The sequence below is a fragment of the Centroberyx gerrardi genome, chromosome 1, assembly GCF_048128805.1.
Source record: "Centroberyx gerrardi isolate f3 chromosome 1, fCenGer3.hap1.cur.20231027, whole genome shotgun sequence".
NCBI classification, from domain to species: Eukaryota; Metazoa; Chordata; class Actinopteri; order Beryciformes; family Berycidae; genus Centroberyx; species Centroberyx gerrardi.
In genome coordinates this window covers 2,297,362-2,323,200 of record NC_135997.1, presented here as the reverse complement: position 1 = coordinate 2,323,200, position 25,839 = coordinate 2,297,362, and the positions used below count along the sequence as shown (strand labels likewise).

The following is a 25,839-nucleotide window of genomic DNA, read 5'->3' as shown; positions in this document are numbered from 1 at the left end:
CTATCCCTTTAAACTCCACAAAGGTTTAATGTAATGAGAGCAAAGTGGCTCCCACAGCTCCCTGCTGCCCCTCTATCAGCAGTAACACACACATCCCCTTACATGTTTTCATTGGACGGCCCTGCTTCCTTAATCACTTTGTCTGTTTTTAATGAGCCGACTATCTGAGCTTCCAGGAGAGAAGTGAGAAGAACAAGACACGGATTCAGAGTGAAAGCCTTATATTTGCTGCTGCAGATGGAAAATACTTCTCTTCCTGCCGTACAGATGCTGCCACTCATGCTCACCTGGCTCATATCCTTGTGTCGCATGCAAACTATAACACTCTTGACCTTTTGTCCTCTTAACTGTTATGACTTCCTCTTGACAGCTCAATTACTTCTGCTTGGTGTCTGGCCCACACACACACACACACACACACACATACATATTTGCTACATACATACATGCTGGTATGTATTGTAGATTTCAATTACAGTCTAAATTCTGTCTTCTAGCAGCAGTAATTAACTAATAACACTTTTAATATTCAGGTTTGGGGAAAAATTGAGCTGTTCATAATCAGATTGGCTGAACGGTGGCACTGATCAGCAGGAAAATGTTTTCTAAATAACAGAATCTGTGTTGTGCATTACTGGTTGTTGTTTCTGCTTTTGCTGTTGTTGTTATTGTTGTCATTTCTGTTGTTGTTGTTGTTGTTGTTGTTGCTGTTCATGCAACACCAAGACAGATTCCTATCAACCATCTGCTGCATGGCGATACGTTTCTGATTCTGATCTGAGAATCTGTATCCCTATATCTTCAAAAAACACACAACAGTAGGAACTGAAAACTGAACATCTTCTTTTCAGGCTCAGTTTGTACTTTAATGCCAAATCTCAAGTTGACAAAATAATTAGGAATATGCAGAACAAGAATATGCAAACATGACAGGTTTTACCATGTATCTCCAAAATGTCAACTTTACTGGAACTAACAAAAACCTCCTCGTTTTCAGCTCGACCACCAGGCATTTTTCAATTTATCCAATGGGGGTTGAAAGAGTTTTATAAACCCGAGGATGGCAGAATTTCCTCAACCTGTACCGGGCCGTGTAATCCTGCAACTGAAGCTGAAACATGAAAATCACCTAAATCACCTAGTTATGAGGTTTTAACATGAGAACGGTGATATTCTCATGGATCAGAGAGGTTGGATGTGGTGGGAAAGGCACTGTGAGGATGCTGGGAAGGTTTTCAGCTGAAGACAAACCTGCAAAGACAAAAGGCAATCATGAACACAGGGAATCAAGTTTAGATCTTTTTGTGCGTATAGAATCAAGTTTAGATCTTTTTGCACATCTTATTTGTGCCCAAACAGATGTGTACAATTCACAATTCCACACAAAGTTAGGGATTTATAAAAAAAAAAAAAAAAAAACAAGCTTGGGACACTAAAACTCTCCACTGAATAAAACAAATCACATCACATCACATCAATAAAACAAATCACATCAATGAGTGAAGGGACAGATTAATGCAGTTTGTTAATTAAGTTAAATCCACTTGGGACAAAAGATCCCTTGCAGATCTTTTTGTTTGCCAGAGGAAGCGAACAGTCCAGACAATCTCAAATCTTCTATTTCTTTTAATTTTGTCATTACAACACAGAAAAAAAGCGAAATCACAAAAATTCACATATTTTCATTCCTGCAGCTCGACGCATAACAAACCGTCCTGTACTCACAGAACCTGACGGACTGACCTGCTCCTCTCTCCATCAGCTGAGCGGCGGCTCCATCTGCTGCTGCTGAGCTGGAAGTGCAGCGTCTGATTCAGGACCGTCAGCTCAACGTTGATCATGTGAGACTTCTTCTGTTTTGACATATTAGTCTGTTTATTTGGATGTTGAACAGCAGTAAAGAGAAAAGTTCATTTTTAAGTTGTATTTCAGTATAGAAAAGAGCTTTGCACTGTACTACATGGTGTCAAAACGATAAAACGATGGTTGGGACAACAAGTGAGTGAGTGAGAATTGGTAAGAAATGTGTCTCTTCACAGTTGGCTTTGAGACCTGGACCAGAGATTTTTTAAATTTTGATTTTGACTGCAGCTTTGGCCCAGTGTCTCCTCGGATGGCATGAAAAAAGATCCTTTTATAAATAAATACAAGATATCTGCAGGTTTCAGGAAGCCAAATTTAAGCTTAATTTATTCCTTTTCAATGCTACCTGGAACCGAATTTAAGACCAATTTAAAAAACCTAAATAAAGAAACAAACCTGCCTATTTCTGGGTGAACACAGCTAATGAAAGTTGTGAAACTATAGGAAATAGGCAGTATAAAGAAAAAGCACACCTGGAAATGAGTTGTTAAGGGACATGAAGTCTAGTCTGTGTTCAGTAAAGCAGACAGGATGCAGATTGTACTACTAACCCTGTTCTTTAATACTCTGAGACCTCTAATAACTGGATTTAAGACGTTCTCATACTTTAAGACTTTTTAAGGACCAGCAGTTAATTAAAATGATTTCCTGAGTGATTACAGGAGTGACTGAATGAGCTCTTACCAGTCAGGTGAAAGGCAGGTCGGTCTCGTTTCCTCTCCAGCGATGCAGAAACCAGCCGTGCCGTCATGCGTGCAAAACATCTGTGAACAAAGAACTTCTCCATCTTCTCCAAAACTGTGTCCATTTCTCTCTTTTGCATTCAACAGCCAGTGTTTATTTGGATGAACACACGAGCCGGTTCCATCTTCCTGAGTATGAAATAGTAATGAGCAGGAAGTATTATTCAGGGGGGGAAAAATATTTGTATTGTTAAGTCTCTCTCTCTCTCTTCAAACTTCCAAGGACGAAATATCATGGGATCATTAAAGTATAAAGAAACCAAAAGATGCTGCCTGGTTCCTCTTCAATAGGAATTCTCTTGATTAGAAACTGTTGTTAACGCTTTCAAAAAGAAATGATAAATCAAGATCTATGCTGTATATCAGGGGTTCCCAAGCTTTTACATGTCAAGGACCGAACAGATAAGATGAATACAGTATTACATAAGTGTCTTTACTGTAGGTGGGGCGGCAACAGTGGAGACAGACTGTACTGTCCAGGGAGTGAACTAATAATAAAATGAAACTATTCTACATTTTCCTGGGGACCCTCTGTAACCCTCTCCAGGACCCCTGGTGGTCCCCGGACCCCACGTTGGGAACCACTGCTGTGTAATCACAAGGCTACTCAAATCACATGCGTCTTTCATTCATCCTGTTCTGTTCCCTTAAAACGAAGCGATGTCTACTCGCAACCCCCATCACAAGCGTTTGAACTACCTAATAAAGGCAAACGTGCCCAAAAAATAGACAGATTTTCCATTTTCAGGTTGTTTGATCAAAAACTAATGAGAAAAAAATATATATATTTTTCAGGTCGTTCCATTTGGTTCATTACCATTGGAGGCCTAGAGGCTGAAAACTATTCAGTATTTCACAAGAAAAAAAAAAGCAAAAATTGGAGAAAAATCACAAAAAATAGGCGTGATATTAAATTTGTATAGCAGAAACCTGCTTTTTTCCTTTCCTATAAATCATCTCACGACCCCCCCCTAAAATGATCTTGCGGCCCCCTGGCGGGTCCCGACACCCAGGTTTGGAACCACTGCTTCACTCTGCGTTTCCATGTTGGCAATCTAACTTCTCTGTAGAAAATTTTGTCCTTTTGTACTAATTACTCCATGATGACAGTCACTTCTGCTGGTTGACACTCGAGGTTTCGGTCCATGTTTAGCTCCGTAACTCCCCCTGAATCGGGGGTAAGGAAACCCCGCTCTCCATCATGGGAAGCTGCTTCCATTTCTGTGATACCGGCTGTGTTTTCGTCTACAGGCAGCGTGTACGGATGCTCCTCAGAGATCATCTGCTGCACTCTCTGTCTCCCTAAAGAAGATATTTGGTGCGGAGAATGAACCCTCCAGAAGGTGGTATACACACTGCTATTGTGCTGCTTCTGTCTAGCTTTCCTTTCTTTTGCCTTTTCCAGCTGGACGGCCTTCTCTTCTCTCTTCTGCTGCAAAGCCTGCCGCCTGTTTCTGGATATTTCCTTCAGGCCTTGGTACCTCGGAAGCGGCGCGATTGTTTTTGCAGGTTTTCTAGGCTGCTTTCGCCTTTTGGGTTCAGCGGCGTCACTCAGGGTAAAGACTTCTTTCATGTACTCTCTCGTTTTTCGTTTTGTCATACAACTCCGTTTTGACATCATCTTCTTTATTTTCAACCAGAGATTATCCAAGCGCTCTGACCGTTGTGATGTGAAGTCAAAGTCAAAGTTGTCTGCAAGGATGTTGAAGACAATCTGTTTGGAAGAAGCGCATACTTCTTTGGCAAAATTGTGAATTTCAAGCATCACACCGTTAGTGAGCAGATTCAAAGAACTCCTCCGTTTATGGAGTTCAAATGTTGATTTCACACCCAGATGTAGACCTATTCTCCTGGTGAGGGGATAGGGGTTTTCAGGCGTTCTCTCTGGTACTGAAACCACCAGATGTGGTTCCTCGGGCGCCAGCGTTTCAAACTCATATTCACTCTCCATACTAGACTCAGTTTCAGACTCGGGTTCATTCTTTATACCAACGGTACCGAGTCCGTGTGTCGGCTCCAACGCTGCGTTACCGCCAACATCTGGTTCTGCCTTGCAGCTGAACTCAGTCTTGGTTTGCTGTAGAGGTATGGGATGATCGTCCGGCTCTTCCTTGACGTCGGTACACTCCCTCTTTACGCTCACTTTGCTCTCGACACGGGCCTCAGCTGCTTCGTGGGTCGGCGTCGTACCTCCTGCCAAGTCGTTTTCCTTTTGCTCAAGGTGTGGGAGTCGAGGAGCCGATTCGGTTTCCATCTGACAGGGCTTGTCTGGTCTGTCGGCCTCCATACCCGGGGTTTCTCTCACTTCTGGTCTGCCAGACTCAGAAGCATTTGACTCGCACTGCATGTTTCCCTCCCCATGTCCGCCGTTTTGGCTGGAGATCGCCGTTTCCACAGAGCATGGAGCGACCCCCCCCCCCCCCGCTCTCATTCTCAGCGGTGAGCCGGGCCGCTTGTCCGTCACGATACAACCAAATATTTAGAAAGGGATCCATTTTATGTACAAGTCTCTGAATTGTTCTGATGCTTTTATTCTGCAAAGTAGTAAATTTCCTCACTTTTATTTTCCAGAGTCGCTCTTGACGGCGTTTCAGCCTCTGGAGGGCCACTGATGGATCCACCTTTTTAGAAAATTTGATATGTATACTATCTAGGCTTATAGGACGGAGAATCTTCCTCTTCACTACAGGTAGATTGTACACTTCGAACTGCCCTGCGCCCTTCATCCACTTCCTGTTGTTACTCACTTGCTTGATTAAATCCTTGGATACTCTGTGGTAGAATTTCTCACGCAGGTCGCTTTCCAAACGAAGCTCAAAGTTGTCCTCCAAAGTTTTAAACACCACAAACTGAAAAGCCTTGGTCACCAAGTTGGCATAACCACAAACCTCTGTGACGATGCCATTGGTGAGCCACTTCACATCCAGCTTCTCTTTTCTCTGTGGTCTCTTAGTATCGAGGTCGATGCCTATTTCCCTGCAGCGTGGATAGTGCAGCGTTGCCACTTTTCTTCTTCTGCGACGTCTTTTAGCGCCTGTCGCAGCTGCATCCCCCACCGGGGCCTGCGTTGTTTTAGATTTGTCAGACTGTAAAGAGCGTGCCGACGTGTCAGATAGCTTACAGACAGGTTTCACTGCAGAGACACCTGATAGACTCGACACATCCGGTAACGTCTCGGCTCCCGGTGTGGGTTTACGCTGCGGTTGTGCCTCGACTTTGTCTGTCACGTCTTGCTCTTTTGAAACCACACAGTCTGCGTTTGAATGCAAAGCAGCTACAATGTCGCTGAACTTCACCAGTGTTGTTTTGCCTATAATCTGCGACCCTGACTTGATGCATGGCAGATAAACAACATCCATAGTCTCACCATCTTTAACGCCTGTGTTACTGACACTGACTGGGATTTCTTCTTCTCCTGCAGCAACACTCAGCAGGTCTGTACCTTCACCACAGACTATCTCCCTCTGTTTAGATGGATGTAAACACACTGGAGCTCCCTGTATGTTGGCTGTCTGCACAGCAGCAGCAGGTACAACAGACTGGAGGACCAGGCAGACGTCTTCTTCTTCTCCTCCTCCTATCTTTGCATGTGGCGTTACATCCATGCTCCACTGTATTCAGACTGAGTTCACTGAAGACTTGGCTTGGAAATCACGTTAGCATCGCCGACTTTAACCTAACTTTCTTCGACTTTAAGCTAACAGGTTTCTTCGTGTCTTCCGGTCGCTGCACTGCGTTTACACACTTTAACAAACTTTAAAGCGCAAGCTAGTTGTCTGGTTGCCGTTCAGTTGATGTTTGTAAACAGAAGTTTCAGCGGCAGTTAACACAGGAAGTCTCTTTAGGTTCTATTTCCGGGTCGAAGCGCGGCGGGAAAACGTTGCAGACAGTTTGATATCTTCTTAATAGACCCAAAATATCTTTTACAATCTTTAAGATCAATTAACAGCAAAAAAAAAAATAAAGTCACAAACGTTTGATGAATCTTTTCCGGCATAACCCCTCCTGCACTTTTAACTGCTTGTTTATGTTATTATTTTACTTACTGGTGTATTTTATTTCTTTATAATAATTATTTTGTAATATTTCCGTATCTAGTATGAAAGTCATATTGCGTTTTGTGTGTGTGTGTGTGTGTGTGTGTGTGTGTGTGTGTGTGTGTGTGTGTGTGTGTGTGTGTGTGTGTTTTGTACTTGCCGGTGTAATATTATTATATATTATTATTCTGTGAATCACATTTGTATGATGTAGCCTAGTGGGGTTTTTTTTGGATCTCAATAAAAACATAGCAGACCTTTTTTTTAATTTTATTTTTATTTATTTATTTTTTTATCAATTTGCTACCACCAGATTATCCTCTACTTTCATGTGGTTTCAGATTGTTCTTTTTTTTTTATTTTATTTTTATTATTATTATTATTATTATTATAAATTTAACATCATTTAGGCTACAACGTCCTTAAAGATTTCATATTGCTCATCCTGGCTCCTCTCATGACGTTTAAAACTTCTTCATGGCTTATCGCTGCCCTCTGCAGGCATAAAAAACTTTATTTACAGAATGGCATTTCTTTATACACTTCTACATGAACTAACAAATTACTCCTAATGCCATGCTGACAGTAGGCCACATAAGATTAATACAAACATTAAATAACAAGAAAGTTGTTAAAACTGTAGAAGTGTGCAAACTTTATAAATTCTTTATGTAATATTTTATAGTTTATTTTTGGCATGCAGTTCTAGTTCTTGTTTCTTATCGTTCTCTGCCTTGGTGTAGATTTTTCTGTATTTTTCTGTATAGCTATACTGGATATTCATATTTGTTTGTTTTTGCATTAAAAATACTCCTAATGCCTTTGTTTTTCTTCACGTGGTGTTTTACTTGATTCATTTATCTTTTTATTGCAGCACTTTGAGATTTGCTTTTAATGAAAAGTTTGATAAATCGTGATTTACACTTTTTTTTTGTTTTTGTTTTTTTGTTTACAAAATGCATGCATGGCCTATTCCAATTGTTCGCTTACAAGCTTTGTTTAGAAGAAAAGTCCCTGAACTACATTTTTGCGATGCTATAAGTGTGTCTAATAACTCTGTATTTTACTGTGAACGCCATTAAACGCGTCTCCAGCACCACTACAGCAGGCTGTCATGGCATTCATTTATGATCCACGCACAGCCTTGATACTGGAAATTTCTCTTTAAAAAAACTCCTGCAGATCCCTCTTGTCACATTCAATTAAAAACTAAACTGGTAGGCTACCCAGCATCATTTCATGAAGAGGTTCAGCCATCAGTTACAGCAGTGTGTGGAATCTATAGCTATGGATAATAGTAAGGCATAGCAGCAAAGCATGTGTGTATTATACACAATAGGTGTGTTTGTATTGTGTTTATTTCTCTCATAATAAGGCCTCACAGGTAGCCTACAGTATTTTTGCCAGTTTGTCAGTTTTGTGCCTTTGCTTCAGACTTTCTTTGCAAAATCAATGAGCTACAATCTGATATCCACAGCAGTGAGAAACTGTCGGGATGTCACAGCATTTCCCCTCATCATTTTAAAAACTATAACTATAAATCCCTATAGGAATAATACAGCAATACCATATACAAATCCCATGTTGCGGTCATTACAGCTACTACTGCGTTTAAACCCCTGTAGGAATATCATAGGATTATTATAGGGATAGTATAGTGATTATTGGTTAAGGCATATTGACATATTCATTATGTAATAAATGCTTAATTTCTTACAATGGCACAAGGCTTCAGGTATAGAAACATAAAATATTCTGGCGCCATTTTAGTGAAATTCTGGAAAAAATGTGCTTCAACATAAATGTTTGAGGATCAAATTTATTTTCACTTTTGAATAATAAAGGCGGCAGTAGAAAACCCTTTGTTGTAGGTGGGACTAAACAAATAGTCCAATCAACTGTAGTGTTGAATATCCAGGAAGAAGAAAAGTGTAAAGGAAGACCTGCGTCAAACTACAACAAATCAGCAGAAGTAGTATTTCCGGCATCGCGCTTTTTGCCTCCAAAATAAAAGCAACGCAGACCTAAGAACCTTTGAAAAACAAAAACGGCACTGAATAAGAACACCGGGATACAGCAGCAAGAGTACCTGGCTATCAAGACATCAAGACACAGCTCTACATTGACAAGATAGATCAAAGGTGAATTATGGTGAATTAACTTGAGGAAGGGGAAACTTTAAGGATACAAATAACACATATTTGATGGTTCAAACACAAAACACCTTCCAGACAATATATCTACTACCTTAAGTTGTCTGGTATGTTTTGTATTTGACTCACTGTTTACACATTTCTGACAGCCCTGCATAAAGTGTGTAGCAACGACAATGGCCTTCACAATGGTCAGTGGAGGCTGCATTATATTATATAGCCAATATATGTTTAATTGTATGTATGTAACACAACTATGACATTGACATTTTCGGGGGGAAACTGCATTCACGTTTGCCACGGGTAACGTCTCAAATATATTCTTTATTTTCACTTTGGTACTTTATTACCTTAAAAACTTGGGCTTGCTGTTATTAGAACTTTTATTTTGAAAAGCACATAGCGGAAGTCATGTGTTGATTCCCGCTGGCTTGACGCTGGCCAAAGGCAGGAACTTTCCTCCCCTCCCTTCACAACAAGATGGACTGGAACGAGGACAGTGCTGTAAGTTGATTTACGGTCATTAGCGGCTCGTGTTCCCGGTGTTTGCGGTTTCCTGTTTCAGCTGGCAGCGACCCGGCTGACCCGCTGCGTCCTTAAACTGATCTCCGGTCCGGGTGTTAGCATGAGCTAGCATGCTGTCTAATTTTAGCTAATCGGTAACACACTGTAACGTTGGCTAACCTGTCTGAGACACATCGACACACACAGCTAACGTTACCTCCAGCTATCAGCGAGCTGAAGTCCGCGTAGTTAACCCGCTACCTGACGTTAATTAACTTAACCGTCAAACTCGCTAATCTGTTCTGAATCACGACTCAGATCTGGCGTTAGCTGATTATCATCATTAAATTCATTAACGTCCAGTCGTCCACGATACGGAAACTCGTTTTGATTTGATCTGGTTAATATGATGATGATGCGCTGACAGCTAACGCTCGTTTAACCCTTTCCGTGCTCGTCAGCTAGCTTCACTGCTATAGCCAGTTTTCTTTAAATATCTGTAATAATGTTATGAAACTGTAACCCCTCCACCCGCTGCTCCGGGCTGTTTGCTAGCAGCCGTTAGCTCCATGTGTTTATTCAGTGTTTATATTAATTTCAGCCGGTTCCCCCAGCCATCTCCTTCGTTTTGCTTTCCCATATGTTGTTACCCGCCTGTCAGTTATAGTGTCAGTAGCTTTAGGTGTCTGTCAGGATGGAGAACATGAACAACATTAACAGCCTGCAGGCAGGGGCGTGAGAACACAAATAACATCCAGCGGATCCCAGGGGCTGAAGAGCTGTTTTAAAGAAATGGTTCACCCCATTTTCTGCTCACCCCCATGTCAGTCAAAACTCAGCCTTCTCACAAACTATTGAAATCAACGTTTTCTTTTTACACCTCCAATATAAGCATCAAATGTCCATGAAATTCCTCCAAACAGTTAGTGCAGCAAAATTGAAGTGTTTTGTAGCCAAACGATTGCATTGTGGGTTCAAAAGTTTAATATTGACTAGGGATCTGCTTATCTCACGATATGTGGTTCAGGATTCAATACAACCAGGATACGATATAATAAATAAAAGTTCAATGACAACAAAGTCTGACTGTGCAGAATTATGTTTATTTCTGAGACACAAATCTTTCTAGTGATGTCATTGGCTCGCTAGAATGTAAACAACAGTTTAAAAATGTCATTACAAAGTGACAATAATATAATTTGGATGGAGAGCTTGTGAAATTGTGATGGTCAAGCGTCTCATATGCGATTACTACAGCAAAATAAAATGGAGCTAATATCACGATTAATTTTTCTGACCCATGATACGTATTGTCACATTTTTGTATTGCGATATATTGAATTTCAATATATCCCTAATTGCTACTATTCACTACCGGTTTCAGCTTTCCAAAAGGACCATGATGTCAGACCAAATGTGAAATCCTGATGTGTGTTTTCCCTCTTGTCTGTGTTGCAGAGTCACAGTCACATGGGTGACAACTGTCACCATGGACATGGAGGTCATTCCCACAGCCACGGGCCGAGGGTGGCGGCGTTCAGCGGCATGGCGCACGGCTTCATGCCCGCTTTTCACGGGCAGTTTGGCAAAAACGCAGATCAGGTGATGGAGTCCGGTCAGCAGCCAAAGAAACGTTCACACATGGATGACAGCAGCAGCTGGGACATAGTCAAGGCAACACAGTAAGCACTGAAACATCAGCTCTCTGTGGACTGATAGAACTGCATAGTCTCTTCCCATATCATTGTGTTACGGCAGAAATGTTTTAGAAAATAGAAAATTTAAAAAAATGATAACACATTTTATTTGTAGTGCTTTTCTAGATACGCAGAGACGCTTTACATAGTAAACGAGATACACAAAAAACACATGAATGACAATATCAATGAATAAGACTAATAAAAACAATAGATTACAGTTGAATGTTAAGTTGCTCTCTGCTTAGGTGGGTGCTGTATTATCTTGTGTGAAAATGTGTACACCCCTTAGATTTATGCCCCTTTTCAGTGTGCTTTAAAATAATTCACACATTTTTGTCTTAGATGTCTTAGATTTGTCTTAAATATCTGATGAACCTTCTATCATCATATCACTCATACTTCATATTATGGTTGCCGTTCTGGGTTTTGAACAATATTTTAGTTCATCTTTTATTTAATTCTGCATTTTTTGTTAACAAAGCTATCAGATTCCTCCAGTGCGTCTCAGTGGGACTTAAGGACAAAGGATCTTTCTAAGTCAGGAAACTTGAGCAGAGCAGTGAGCTGTGTGGTTTAGAGTTCAACCAGCAGGGTTTTTTCAAGGCTGATATTTTTGGACTGAAGCTGCTGATAGCCGATATTTTGTGTCAATATTCAGTGTCTTTAAATTTGACCATGTCCATGCCCAGAAATTCCAAACAATTTAGTGTTTCCCTCAGAATGTTATTCTTGTTGAAAAAGCCTTTGAAACAGATCATAACATAACATTGAACATAACAATATATTATTTAGACTATGGGACAGTAAAACTATCCAATAAAACAACTACTACCATTACTACTACTACTACTACGAATCTACTACTACCACTACTTCTACTGCTACTACTACTACTACTACTACTATTACTACCACTACTACTACCACTACTACTACTACTACTATTACTACTACTACTACCACTACTACTACGAATCTACTACTACTACTACCACTACTACTACGATTACTACTACTACTACTACCACTACTACTACGAATCTACTACTACTACTACCACTACTACTACTATTACTACTACTACTACTACCACTACTACTACTACTACTATTACTACTACTACTACTACCACTACTACTACGAATCTACTACTACTACTACCACTACTACTATTACTACTACTACTACTACTACTACCACTACTACTACTACTACTATTACTACTACTACTACTACCACTACTACTACGAATCTACTACTACTACTACCACTACTACTACTATTACTACTACTACTACTACTACTACCACCACCACCACCACCACTACTACTACTACTACTACGATTACTACCACTACTACTACCACTACTACTACTACTACTATTACTACTACTACTACTACTACCACTACTACTACTACTACCACTACTACTACTACTACTACTACTACTACGTGGAATCGGTTCAGGTTCAGTTCTTCCCATAGACAACCAGTGTAGTATTGATCAATTCTACAGTAAATATGTAATAGGGTTGGGCGATAATTCAATATTATCATATATAGTCTTTAAATGGGGTCATATTGTGTTGAAATTCTGATATTGTAATATCGTGATAACCAATTGTGTTGTCTAAAGTCTAAATGAATGATAACAAACGTATATAAACTCAAATTTCTGAGGAGAAAAAAAAAGACATTTGCCATATTTTAGGGAATATCACTGAGATCAACCATATATACTGTATATCAGATCAGACAGCTCAACTGAACGTTCACCACTTGTATTTCCACATATAGTGGGAGGGTGACGATTCATTTCAGAGTATTTCTGTAAGTAGTTTGTAGGAAAACACAGTGCACAGAAAGTTAAGGTGTGCACGAACATGAATCAGGCAGACTGTGAGGTTAGAGCGCTGCAGTGTTGACCTCCTTCACTAAGTCATGAAAGAGTTTGGGTGCAGCAGAGCAAAGGTCAGTGTTCTTGAAAGACCGGGGAGAGAAAAGAAAAGACTGGAGCTGGATCTTACTCTCAGAAGCTCCTCCTCTGTTTGCAGTTCGGAGTCGACATGATGTGCTGTGTTTCTACAGTCTGACAATCTGATTAATTGAAACTGCTTTATTTACATTTTGGCCATATTTGATCTCTGTTGTTCCCACAATACAAGCAATACAGTCACTTGTCACATTAGTGTGAAATGGTTGGATTGTCAGAGTTCAGCTGGTTTTTCTTCTGTCAAATCTACAAGAGACTCCTGCTTTATGTGTTAGTTTCTGATAATTCATAATGTGTAAATGTATGTGTTTTATCTATTTGCTAAGCTGATGATGCATAGCTGATTATATCGCAGACATTAAATTTAGCAACTTAATGTTCAGAACTCTCTCAGCTTAATAATGATACATTTGAGTTTATTTTTGTTATTTCCAAATTCCACCAACTGCAACTTTTATAATTCATGGTAATCTTTGCGACCTGGCAGACACTATCAAACCGGCTGCTCAGTATATTTGTCTCAGCTAAGGGGAGAGATTATTTAACTCATTGGAGTCCAGTTGACTTGCCAAATCAATTTTAAGGCTTTGATAGGTTGTTGATTTGATTGATTATTTCTGAAGCAATAAATGGCTTGGCCCCATATGTACTGAAGCATAGTCACACATCGGCAGTTCAGTCGAAGCTCTTTTGACTGTTCCAGAGTCCAGATCAAAGACAAAATGTGATCAGGTATTTGTGATCAGGACCCTTAAACTTTGGAACAAGCTGCCAGAGAAAATGTGATTAGAAAACTCTGTATCTTCTTTTAAGACACAATTGAAAACTCATTTTCTATAAACTTGCATTCAGCTGTTAACTTGTTATAGCTCCCATTATCCTGTAGCAGCAGTATTATTCATTTATTAGAGTCCAATTTTTTTTGTTATGTGTTTGGTTTTGTTGCGTTTATTTTGAAGTACTTTGTAACTGTAGTTCTTCTTGCTGTTGCTGTTGTTTCTAAGCGTTTCCTCTGTCCTGGTTTCAGGTTCGGCATCCTGGAGCGCTGTAAGGAGCTGGTGGAGGCAGGATATGATGTCAGACAGCCGGATAAAGAGAACGTCTCTCTGCTGCACTGGGCCGCCATCAACAACCGCTCAGAAATGGTCAAGTAAGAGCTGCACAGATCACACACAACCAGCATTAAGTAATCTATGACTTTTATTAGGTCTCTGACACTGTTTACGGTGGCCTGTAATGGACAGAAACAAAGTTTTTACAATAGAGAGGAGTAGGGATAGGACGATATATCGAAATTCAATATGTCGCAATACAAAAAGGTGACAATGCGTATTGTGGGGCAGAAAAATGAATGATGATATCAGCTCCATTTTATTCTGCTGTAGTAATCACAAATGAGACGCTTGACCATCACAATTTCACAAGCTCTCCATCCAAATTATATTATTGTCACTTTGTAATGACATTTTTAAATTGTTGTTTACATTCTAGCAGGCAATGCCATCGCTAGAAAGATTTGTGTCTCAGAAATAAACATAATTCTGCACAGTCAGACTTTGTTGTCATTTAACTTTTATTTATTATATCGTATCCTGGTTGTATTGAATCATGAATCCCATATCGCATATTGAATCGTATCGTGAGATAAGCAGATCATTCCCTCACTAGAGAGCAGTAAACTAGTTAATTAGAGCAGAGATCCAACACAAAACGTCTAGTGAAGAGCTGATATATCACCATGCTAAATACTGGAATATTAAAACAGCTTTGGCATTTCCTGTTTTGGCTTGAGAACGAGATGTGTCGCCCTTTTTGGAAGAGTGGATGGGGTTTTTGTTCCAAAACAGACTACAGGCTGGAAAGTGAGTTTTGAAACCCAGAAATCTGCGCAGCTGGCCAAATAATCATTGAATCATTGGTGTTTGATTTGGTAATTGGAGCTAATATCGCAATTAATTTTTCTGCCCCACAATACGTATTCTCACATTGTTGCATTGCGATATATTGAACTTCGATATAACGTCCCATCCCAAAAAAACATACAAAGAGAACAAAAACAACACGAAGAGACAACTGAAAAACAACCAGCACAACTTAAAATAACAGCAGCCTCCAACTTGAAACTTTTGAGACTGTTGGAAAGCGGTGACTTTGTTTTAATTGCAGTTTGTTTGGTGTACCTTCCCTTCTCTCTGGCAGGTATTACATGTCTAAGGGGGCAGTGATAGACCAGCTGGGAGGAGACCTGAACTCCACTCCTCTGCACTGGGCCATCAGGTGAATATGACCAGGAAGGGATTCACTGCTGCTGCAGCTGCAGCTGCACGCACTGCTGGGTGTTAATGTTCTGTGTCTGGATCTGTCTGTCAAACACCACTGGTCTGATTGTGATGAAACTTGGAGGGACGATGCATCTTGTTACTGATTGGCCCAAGGGCTGCCTGCATCATTCGTGGGGGACGACATGTTTACTTGTTTATGAAGTATTCGGTTATTAGCAGAGGTGGGGACCCAAGTCACATGACTTGGACTGAAACCTGCAGATACCCTGTATTTATTTATTTATTTATAAAATGACATTTTTTATTCCCCCACATCTGTCAGAACTCTAGCCAAAACATATAGAGGTGGGGATTGGAGTCACATGACTTGGACTTGAGTCACAATTTTAATTGCTTGAGACTTTGACCTGATGCATGAAGAGAAGACTTGAGACTTGACTCGACTTGGGTTCTGGTGACTTGGGACTCGACTTTGACTTTGATGACTTGAAAACGTTTCTAACATCTAAGTCTAAAGTGAATTTGTATGGAATGATTGAATTTATTGAAGTTGAAACTGATTATAGAAATCAAACTCATGATGCTCTTACCAAGTTTTTATCATATTAAAACCATATTGCATTGATATTAAATTGATACTGGACTCTTGATTTGTTCTGGCTTGACTTGATGTTCTACATTTAGACTTGAGACTTGACATTAATGACATGGACTTTACTTGGACTTGACTTGGTAATCTACATTTAGACTTGGCTCTTGACTTGAGACTTGTGGTGCTTGTTGTCCCTGGACAGGCAGGGCCACCTCTCCATGGTGATCCAGCTGCTGAGATTCGGAGCGGACCCGTCGATCGCAGACGGAGAAGGTTACCGCAGTCTGCACCTCGCCATCCTCTTCCAGCACATGGCCATAGCAGCGTATCTCATGGCTAAGGGACAGGTACTGAACACTCTGCTCTGCCTCACTCTCTGTCACACTCCCTGTGGTTGTCACTCTCAGCTCATTTGTATAGGTGTTTTTTTTTCTTCTGATTTCCCTGGATGATTATCCTCTCATTTGCCTCTCTGCTTCCAGGAAGTAGACGGCCCCGACTGCAACGGACAGACACCGCTGATGTTAGCAGCGCAGAAGATTATTGGGTAAGCAACTTGCTCCTTTACAGATATGCTTTTAACCCCATTTGTTTACAGTTAAAACGTAAATACTTTGAGTGGACCGGTGTACAGTTGTCACGGTGGTGCCAGTTTTACACCGGTATTGCTTCCCTCCTCCTTTCGCCACTAGAGGGTGGGTCAGGAAAACGAAAGTCAAACTTAAAACAATTCTACAATTTGTCCCAAACTTGCATGTGTCTGTAACGTAAACAATAATACTTTTTAACTGCTCAACACTCAGATAGAGAATTAATGAGTGCAGTGCAAAGACTGGCATACTGCAGTAGGTCACTGTAGGTAAGGACAAGTAATTAATATTATTGAAATGAACCCCCCTGTCAACAACCACTGTCATATTAGTGATCAGTATGTTGTTAGTATCTCTGTTTATCATTTAGTAGCTTGAACATGGAAGCTGTGAATATGTGCTTTTATTTTTTGGATTACAAAATAACGGTTTTCCCAGTGTGGGGTTAATAACACCGGTGTTGAATCCAACACCGTATGTCACCGGGAACACCGTCACAGCCACGACCCTAGAATGGAGTCTTGTCACTGGCTAGTGGTTTACATTTAGCCGTGTCTGCGTTGTTTCTATTTACAATAGATCTGCATCTGAAAGTATCACCCACACACATTCTAGTGTGTGTGTGTTTTAACTAGTGTGACTGGTGTGTGTATTAGTAAAATAGAAAAGGTGGGAAACCGTATAACGCACAAAATAAGTAGTTTATTTGCTACTAATAGTGCTGATAAATACAAGCATTTCAAAGTAATAAATTAACACAAATATAGGCTTGTAGGACTGTAGCTGCTCAGCAACTGAGTAACTGCTGAAGTACTTGTTTTGTGCAGTACTAATATTATAAAATATATTTTCTATTTTATGTTCTCTGATCCATTTGGAACCGATTTTTCCACTGCCTTTTTATGTGGATTCGTATGTGTTAGTAAACCTTGGGATATAGCCAAAGAACCCTTTGGGCTGGTTTCACGGACAGGGATTAAGCCTAGTCCTAGACTAGGGCTGAACAATTAATCGAAATTTTATGGAAATCGCAATATGGCCTACTGCAATTTTCAAATCGCAGGAGGCGCAATATTTGTTAAAGGCGAAATGTGTGTCAAAATACCATTTTAAATTAAATATTGTCGTGCTGCAGAGATGTCCTGGCCTACACATCATATTCTACAGACTTAAGAAAACATCTTTGTTTGGTACAGATCCCGCATAAATCACACCATAATCATTTTAATACGTTTTTCAATGAAAATGAGAATAATGATGTAAAAATGATCATTCCCTCTAATATCGCAAATCATATCGCAATTGCAATATCAGTCAAAATAATCGCAATTAGATATTTTTTCAAAATCGTTCAGCCCTATCCTAGGCTATCGACGATATCCACTGAAACAGTCCTTAGTCAATGACTAGGCTTAATCCCTGTATGCAAAACCAGCCCATTATCTTTTACAGTGGCTGGAATGCATCCTTTGATTTCTTCTTTACCTTGAATGGAAAAAATGTCTTTAATTGTGTGAATTTGATAAAGATCAGCTGTTGCTGTGTAAGCTGCTCGCTTGCTGGTAACGGCTGCTGCTCACTTTCTGTTTCCATCAACACAGTTTGCACTTATTGTGCATTGTTGTGTCATGTTGAGGAACTGCCAGTCATTTCCTCATCATGAGTCTATTAGTCTGCAGGCCGGGGTTAATTAGCTAATTCATACTAACAAACCTGAAGTTATTCCATGGCTTTATGTCGGTATACAAAGAGGTGTTAATAAAAAGTAAACCTGGTTCCTGTTGTGTTCCAGACCGGAGCCGACCAACTTCTTAATCAAGAACAATGCGTCGGTGAGCGCGGTGGACAAGGTGAACAGGAACACTCCGCTGCACTGTGCCGTGCTGGCAGGAAACGTAGACGCCGCTCACATCCTGCTGGAGGCCGGCGCCAGCGTGGACGCAGAGAACATCAACGTGAGTCTCACAGAACAGACAGAGCACACACAGGAGGGTCCAGCAGGTTTCACTCTGCGCTCACACTGTCAGGTCCGTTCATTCCCTGTAGAGCGACCGGGGAAACTCGGCCGATGTGGACGACCGACAAGCTTGTCAGCCGAGAAAAGCTGGACTTTTCGTAGTCATCGGTCGTCAACGGCTAAACCCGATTTCCGCGCTTCTTTGTTTCCCTACCGATGTGATTTAGTTTCATGAACAACAGTTCAGCCTGGAAAAATGGATGAGAAGTTGATTCCAGCCATTCAAAACTTCCGGTTCTCTGCAACAAGAATGAACATTTCAAAAACAATGCTTGGAGAACTGTTGCACCCATTGTTTGGGTCGATAGTAAGCTCTGAAGTCATTTTTTTTAACATCTTGAGACAGATATATGTCTTTTTTTTTCTTGTTTATTTTTGGTTAATGCTATCTAAATAGCACTTGCTAGCTAGCAGTGGTTAGGGCTGGGCGATATATCGTATAATATTGATATCGTGATATGAGACTACATGTCATCTGGGATTTTGGTTATCGTAAAGAGCAAAATGAACAATGATTGGCTTTACCTTCTTATCATATCCATATTACTTATTACTGATTACTAATGATCATTACTAATTTTCAAAATTTTCTTGTGTGTAAATATCTTATGAAAGCATGACTGCTCATCCCAAAAATATCGTCACATTATCCATATCGAGGTATTCAGTCTAAAATATTGTGATATCTGATTTTGTCTATATCGACCAGCCCTAGCAGTGGTAACTCATCAAAGCGATGTAACGTTATGAAAAGCAATACCAAAACAGTGAAAAAGTCTGAAAAAAAGTCAGTCAGAATAGAGCGAGCCACAGCCAGCGGGTCAGACGCAGCGATGTTACAGAAACCTCTTGTTGCTTGTACAGATTTTAAAGTGAATACACCAGGACAGCTGACAGCTGTGTGTCGCCTGTCTCTCCCTCAGGGCCACACCCCCATCGACCTGGCCCACCAGGTGCACAGCCCGCTGCTCATCCACATGCTGAACCACATCAAACAGGAGAGGATCCGCTCCAGCTCCCGCTGCCTGCGGATAGTCAACAGATACCGGGTATAAGAAATCTTCCTGTCGCAACCTTAAAACTCAGCAAAAGTCTGGACCGATCCGTAGAGCCTCTTCCTCTGACGCCCTCCTGTTTCCATTTTTCCAGGTGTTTCTGCAGTTTTTGCTGTGCGTTGCCGTGTTTGGAAGTGTGGGCGCCATAGTGGATATGAACTCTGAGTCCTGGCTGCTCAAAGGCATCCTGCTAGCCTGTGTGATCGGTGTGGTCAACCTCGCCTCAAGGTGCGAACGGATTTCCACTGAACTGTTCTTTTGACACTTCTTCATTTAGTCTAAAAGAGAAAAATGAAATAGCTGTATGGCGTCCAGCTCTTGTTCTGGTGCTCATGTACTCCATCTGCTGCCAGCAAGATATTTTGCACGTTTCACAAAAGTGTCACTTGTCATTGAATAAGAAATGTTTGTTTCTGAACAGGAATTTTCCAAGTCCAGCCTTCCAGTCTCTCCTGCCGGCGACAGCTCTCATGGCTTCAGTCTTCTGGATGCTCGTCACCTGGTGCCTCTGGTTCCTGCCAGATATCCTTTAACTCTCAGGCCTTCACAGCCTGACAGCAAGAGCTTAGACTGAGTTGTTTGCTTCAAAGGAAAAATCTACCCTAAAACATGGTTACAAAACATCTGTTAGCAATATACCTTGCATTCCTGTGCCGATTGTGTTGTTTGGTGCTGTACTTTTCTTATGAATAATTGGCCAATCGTAGACCTCCAGATATTTCCAGCAGCTACAATGGAGTTTGATATGAGAAAATGTTTCAGGATGTAAAACATCAGCGGTAAACGTCAGGTTTTGGTGTCAGTCCCTCAGAATCAAAGAGCGAGGGCTTCTTTCTAGAGCCGCCATTTTGCACCAAGAGACGTTCAACAATCATACAGGGAGAAATCCATCGTAGAAGAGGAGAGAGACCAATTTCTCCACCACAGGAGCAGGAGAGAGACCAGAATGCAATGCAGCAGCAAGACAGGTTGGGTTTTGAGTAAGGGGCTGCGATCATAGACGATGATAGACTCTGGAGGTTGTCGAAAGGCATTCTGGGAAATGTAGGAAGTCACTAACTGAAGTAGAAGTAGATGAGGCAGGTTGACAACACTTCATCACAAAATAACTTCTAGAATTCACTGAACATAACAGATTGATGATATATAACTATGTACGAGGATCTGAGGGGAGATTTTTCCTTTAAGGGAGAGTCGACAGTTCAGTCAAGTTTTAGAAACTTTTAAGGAAGTGAAGAGTGACAGGAAGTGGTCCAGAGAGAGATGAGACTGCAGAGGATTTGAACCTGTGCGGTCACATACCTGACCTGCTCAGCAGCCTGACTTCCCTGCCGTTAGACTTGGGGTTTGATATTTTAGCCTGTTGGTCAAGCTGATGAACAAAGAGCTTCTTAACCTTTGACCCCACATGGACCCAGCGCCACAGTTCAGGTGCTGTTCACTGTCAACGCCACCGCTCTGCTCTACTACTACCTCCGCACCTGCAGGACCGACCCCGGCTTCGTCAAGGCCACCGAAGAAGAGAAAAAAATGGTAGGATGGGCATTAAGAGTTGAAAACTGAATAATATTGAATATTAGTACACAGCTTTGTTGCATCCTCAGTTCTGACCAATGAACGCATTCTGCAGTCTGTTTTTTTTTTTTTTGAGTGACAGACGGTTGTTTCACATCAAACCAGGTCACTCTGTAGTCAATTTCATTGATTTCTAATCAAATTAACTAGAGACACCTTGAAGCAAAAAGACATTAGTGCAGGTTAGCACAGACAAACACTCAGCTAACGGAGGTTAGAAACATGGAAAACAAATTCCATTATTACTTTTAATTTATTCAGAGAGCAAGAAACTTTTGATTGCTGGTTAGAGGCTGAACAGCAATCTAACTGGATTTGTTTATGTTTCTATGGTTACAGTTCTGCTGCAGTGTAGCATGGATGCTAGCTGCAGATGTTTCTATGGATTGTCTCAATATTTTCTTTCAAGTGATGAATGTGTTTGGTAGGCAGCTGTGTAATAAGCAGGATAATGTACAGAGAGCCTCTGCTTCATGTCAGGGTCTTGATTCTTGATTGGGCTTATTTTGTGACGATGTGGACTCCTGTTTGTTTACATAATTGACTTGTTTTTTTTCCTCTTCTGTCAGAATGTGTTGATGTTGGCCGAGGCCGGCTGTCTGGACCCCAGGATCTTCTGCACATCTTGTATGGTGAGGCTCTGCAGGGACCGACACACATCAAACACACACACCTTCACTTTAACAACACAGTGAGCCGTCCAGACCGGGAATAGAGACGCATGGACTGAACAACCAGCGGCGTTTTACATTGTTTTGTCGTTTCACAGATAAAGAAACCCATGAGAACCAACCACTGCTTCACCTGCGACGCCTGTGTGGCGAAGCAGGACCATCACTCCATCTGGACCAACAGCTGCATCGGTGAGACTGACTGCAGCCATGATTATGTTTCTACTGACAGATAATGTAATAACATGTCAAAATGTAATAAGAAGTTGAGCCAAAAATGTAATAAAACCTGATCCTGTAATAGTTTTTCTGATTATCACAAAGATTATTACATTAACCAGCAGTTACTACAATTATTCTACAATTATTATTAGTTATGAAATTATCTGACATGTATTACAGTATCAGTTTCCAGAGGTTTGTTTACCTAAATTTCCAAGGCTTTGGAGTTGAATGCGGTCTGCTGTCTAACAAACTGCATGTCGTGTTTCTTCTCCATCAGGAGCGAGGAACCATCACTTCTTCGTTCTCTTCCTGTTCTCCCTCCTGATGATGGGAGTCTGGATGTTCTACGGCTGTCTCGTGTGTGAGTGAGCCAACACAAGCAGAGTTAGAGCTGGGCGATGTGGTTGAAATCAATATCACGATAATCATAATAAGGATGTTTTTTTGATGTGTGGAAAATCACATGAGAAATAATCAAATCAGTGTCCATCCCATTGAACCAAATGGTAACGTAAGATATAAAACAAACCTGACATTTTCAAATGATGTTTCTTAAAATGTTTCATACCTTCATACCATAAAATTTGCTTGTTATCATCAGTTCAGACAGCTGAATTGTGCGTCATGATATCTCAAAATCCCAAAATCATCACGATATGATTCCACTGAAAGACAATATCAGAATCAGAATCAGAAATACTTTATTGATCCCCGAGGGGAAATTGGGTTTTGTTGCAGTTGCTCACAGAAATATATATAGGCATAGAGAAATTATAAGAAAAATAGAAATAAGAAAATAAATATAAAAATATGTAAAATATGTGCATTATACTACAATAAAATACAAATATGTAAAGTACCGTATGTGCATTATAAAAATATGTAAAGTATGTGCATTATACTACAATATATAACAATAATAATATAGAAATAAGAAAAATAAGAAATTTGTGGGTGGGTGTGGGGGAGGAGGAGTAGGAGGAAATCCCTGACCTGGGCCTTTCACTCCTGCTTTTTTCCTTCCCCTTTGTTTTAAATTATTGCGCAAAATTATTACCGGAATCAGTATTGCACAGTATTGCATAAATGATAACATTGAATTATCTCCCAGCCCTAAGCACAGTATGCGCTCCAGTTATGTGTTTCCATTCAACCCTCATGCTTATGTTCCCTGTGGTTCGGTGTTCAGACTGGTCGAGCCGCTGTCCCCTGCGGTACGAGGAGCAGGGTCTGTGGGGCGTGGTGTCGGCCCTGGTGGGCTGCTCCCCCTGGGTGCTCAGCGTCTTCTGCCTGGCCTTCTACCACACATCCTGGTCCTCCGTCATCCTGCTGCTGCAGCTCTACCAGGTCAGAGAGAGAGAGAGAAAAGAGAGAAACACAAGTGATATAAACACAGAAACAATGATAGTCATTAGACAGTGGAGGCACAGCAACACACACGCGCACACACACACACACACACACACACACAATAATAAATAGGAGGGGATGGAATTATTTTTCTGTTACTTAATTTTTTATTTTTTATTTTTATTTTTATTTTTTTTTGTTATTTAATAATTTGAGAGAGAGAGAGAGAGAGAGATGCTACGACTACAGACAAAATACATTTCATTAATTTTGGTTTTCTGCCATACATTTTACCTGTACCAAGAGGTGTCAGAGGTCCCGTCCCTATCCACAAATGGATTCAAAATGTTTTTTTACTATGGCCACACTGATCCATCAGAAAACCGAATTATTGATGATAGATTTATGTGTGTTGGTTTGTTCTGAGCGTCAACATGGCGGCGAGGCAGAAGAACAGGAAGCTTTGCTCATAACGGAGCTGCTTGATAGAAAAAAAGAAGAAACAGACTCTACAGAATAAATTCAATAAGAAACTGAGCTGGAAAACCTCCAGTCACCCCGACGTCACACCAGGCTCTCTCTGTTTTATCTTTGTTTTGGTCGGACTGTCGTCTCTGTGTTCACCGCTAGTTTTTCCAAAACAAACGTAGGAACGCCTCTGATTGGCTAAAGGGACGGTGACAAATCAGCTCTCATTGAAAATGAATTGAAATGAATGGAGACGGACAGACACAACAGATCAGTGTGGCTGCAGCCTGAGAATGATTTTATTGGTTGTACTGCCTTTTTAATGTTACAGCAGAGTAATTCAGTGTTTCAGCTGACAGATATCTTTTGTAAACCTGTGATGTAGCTGATAAACTACTAATATCATGGAAGTTAGACAAGTGAATTCCAGACAGGAAAAGTCAGGGAATTTGGTAAATTGTCTGCAGAGGTCAGGGATTATCAGGGAATACCAATGGTTCACTTCACAGGAATATAGCAGATTGGTATATTTATACTTTATATTTTCCAACTGTGACTAAAGCGTCTCCTTTGTGTCTCCAGATTGCGTTCCTGGGCCTGACCACAGCAGAGAGGACCAGCCTGACGCAACACCAGAGGAAACTCCCACAATCCATCTCTCTGAGACAGAACCCCTACAAGTGAGTCCAGATAGCCGAGCCTTTCTTATTCACCATGTTTCTGAAGAGTATGTTGGGCGCTTCTATGCTATGCTTCTTCATCTTAAACTGTTGCATAACCACCTACTACTGGACTTCATGGACCAAAGATTACCTGCACCGAGTCACAGCCGCGCTGATGTACAGTCTAACATGTGATTGTTGCTTAATGAATCCCTGTCTTCCTCCTGATCGCCTCTCTGTCTGCAGTCTGGGTGTTGTGAGGAACCTGGTGTCCTTCTTCCAGCTGCGGTGCTGCGGACTCTTCAAGCCGGCCGTCATCGACTGGACCCAGCAGTTCCCTCCGGGCCGCGACCAGCACATGTTCGGACCCCCCGACATGGTCTGACCCCCCTTCCCTCAGACCCCCGTCCCACCCCGCCCCCCACAGGGTCAGGGGTCAGATTCTACAAGTGGTTCTGGACCAAAAGCACAGAGCTTAATTTATTTATTTTTTTACTCTTCGGCTCCTGGTGAAGAGAGACCACTCTGCTACAGAGGGAGGAAACACGAGGCGATGTGTAGTGATTGTTTTGTTCAGTTGCTCTTTGTACAGACTGCTGCTGCCTTATACTTGACCAGAAGAAGTGAAATGAAATGAAATGAAATGTTTTAGTTTGGGTGAGTTTAACTCGACCTTTAAAGGCCTAAATTGTATATGAAGTTTTTAATTGTTTTTTATAAATGCGTCAAGCCTATTTTTATCATGGTTTCTGGAGAACGGATCTTTTTAAATGTATATGTTTTCTGACTTTTGTAAAAGAGGCATGCGTTTAATAATGAATGACCACTATAGTACTCTGATATAGCAATGTTGTGCCTGTCTTTTTAAAGGTCTGTTGAACTTTGGTAGCACCTTAGGTTGTGTGTCTTCCTCCCCAAAATCAGTGATTCTGTGATCTGTTGCTCCGGTTGAGGAGATTGGAGAAAAAAAGTGAGACTCGTTTTTCATATATTGTCAGAATCTGCTTTGTCAAAGTTCTGTCTCCCACTTTTTTTTTTTTCCCTATTTACAATTATTGGTAAACGTATTATTTTCTTTGTTCCATCGGCATAAATTTCCTCCGACCGGATTTCGGTGTTCCACTTGTTCAAACTGAAAGGTTTAATAAACATAAAGAAAGAGATTCACTTAAAAACAATTCAGCAACATGACTAGTTTTTTTATATATTGTCACAATCTGCTTTGTCGGCGTTCGTTTATGTGCTAGAAGTGATTTTCAGACTGTTCCTCCATACAATGGCAGTGAATGGAGAGAGAAAAAAAACACAATTCTCCAGTCTCCTCTACCGGAGCAACAGATCACAGAATCACTGATTT

At 40.9% G+C, this 25,839-nt stretch overlaps 1 protein-coding gene and 1 long non-coding RNA gene across 2 annotated transcripts; one reads left to right on the top strand and one right to left on the bottom strand.

The window, feature by feature from the left end:
- Positions 1–864: 864 nt before the first annotated feature.
- Positions 865–2,792, bottom strand: LOC144539612 (uncharacterized). Its single transcript, XR_013505048.1, has 3 exons — positions 2,548–2,792; positions 1,744–1,871; positions 865–1,251 (listed from the first exon to the last, which is right to left on the bottom strand). It is a non-coding gene; the product is annotated as an uncharacterized LOC144539612 (long non-coding RNA).
- Positions 2,793–9,257: 6,465 nt separating this feature from the next.
- Positions 9,258–25,000, top strand: zdhhc13 (zDHHC palmitoyltransferase 13). The gene is made up of 17 exons (XM_078283254.1): positions 9,258–9,300; positions 10,759–10,982; positions 14,023–14,145; positions 15,195–15,272; positions 16,072–16,216; positions 16,352–16,416; positions 18,252–18,414; positions 19,400–19,525; positions 19,626–19,759; positions 19,953–20,055; positions 20,942–21,064; positions 21,676–21,738; positions 21,876–21,969; positions 22,280–22,363; positions 23,192–23,349; positions 24,403–24,500; positions 24,729–25,000. Exons 1-17 carry the CDS (start codon positions 9,277–9,279, stop codon positions 24,865–24,867), a joined length of 1,944 nt encoding a protein of 647 aa, XP_078139380.1. The 5' UTR covers positions 9,258–9,276; the 3' UTR covers positions 24,868–25,000.
- Positions 25,001–25,839: the final 839 nt, after the last annotated feature.

What these genes read in the sequence shown, in the direction of transcription:
- zdhhc13 (XM_078283254.1), top strand. Translation starts at nt 9,277, where the DNA reads ATGGACTGGAACGAGGACAGTGCT. An exon ending in GCAGCGCAGAAGATTATTGG is followed by an intron (nt 16,417 to 18,251) that starts GTAAGCAACTTG and finishes GTTGTGTTCCAG; the next exon opens with ACCGGAGCCGACCAACTTCT. An exon ending in GGATAGTCAACAGATACCGG is followed by an intron (nt 19,526 to 19,625) that starts GTATAAGAAATC and finishes CCATTTTTCCAG; the next exon opens with GTGTTTCTGCAGTTTTTGCT.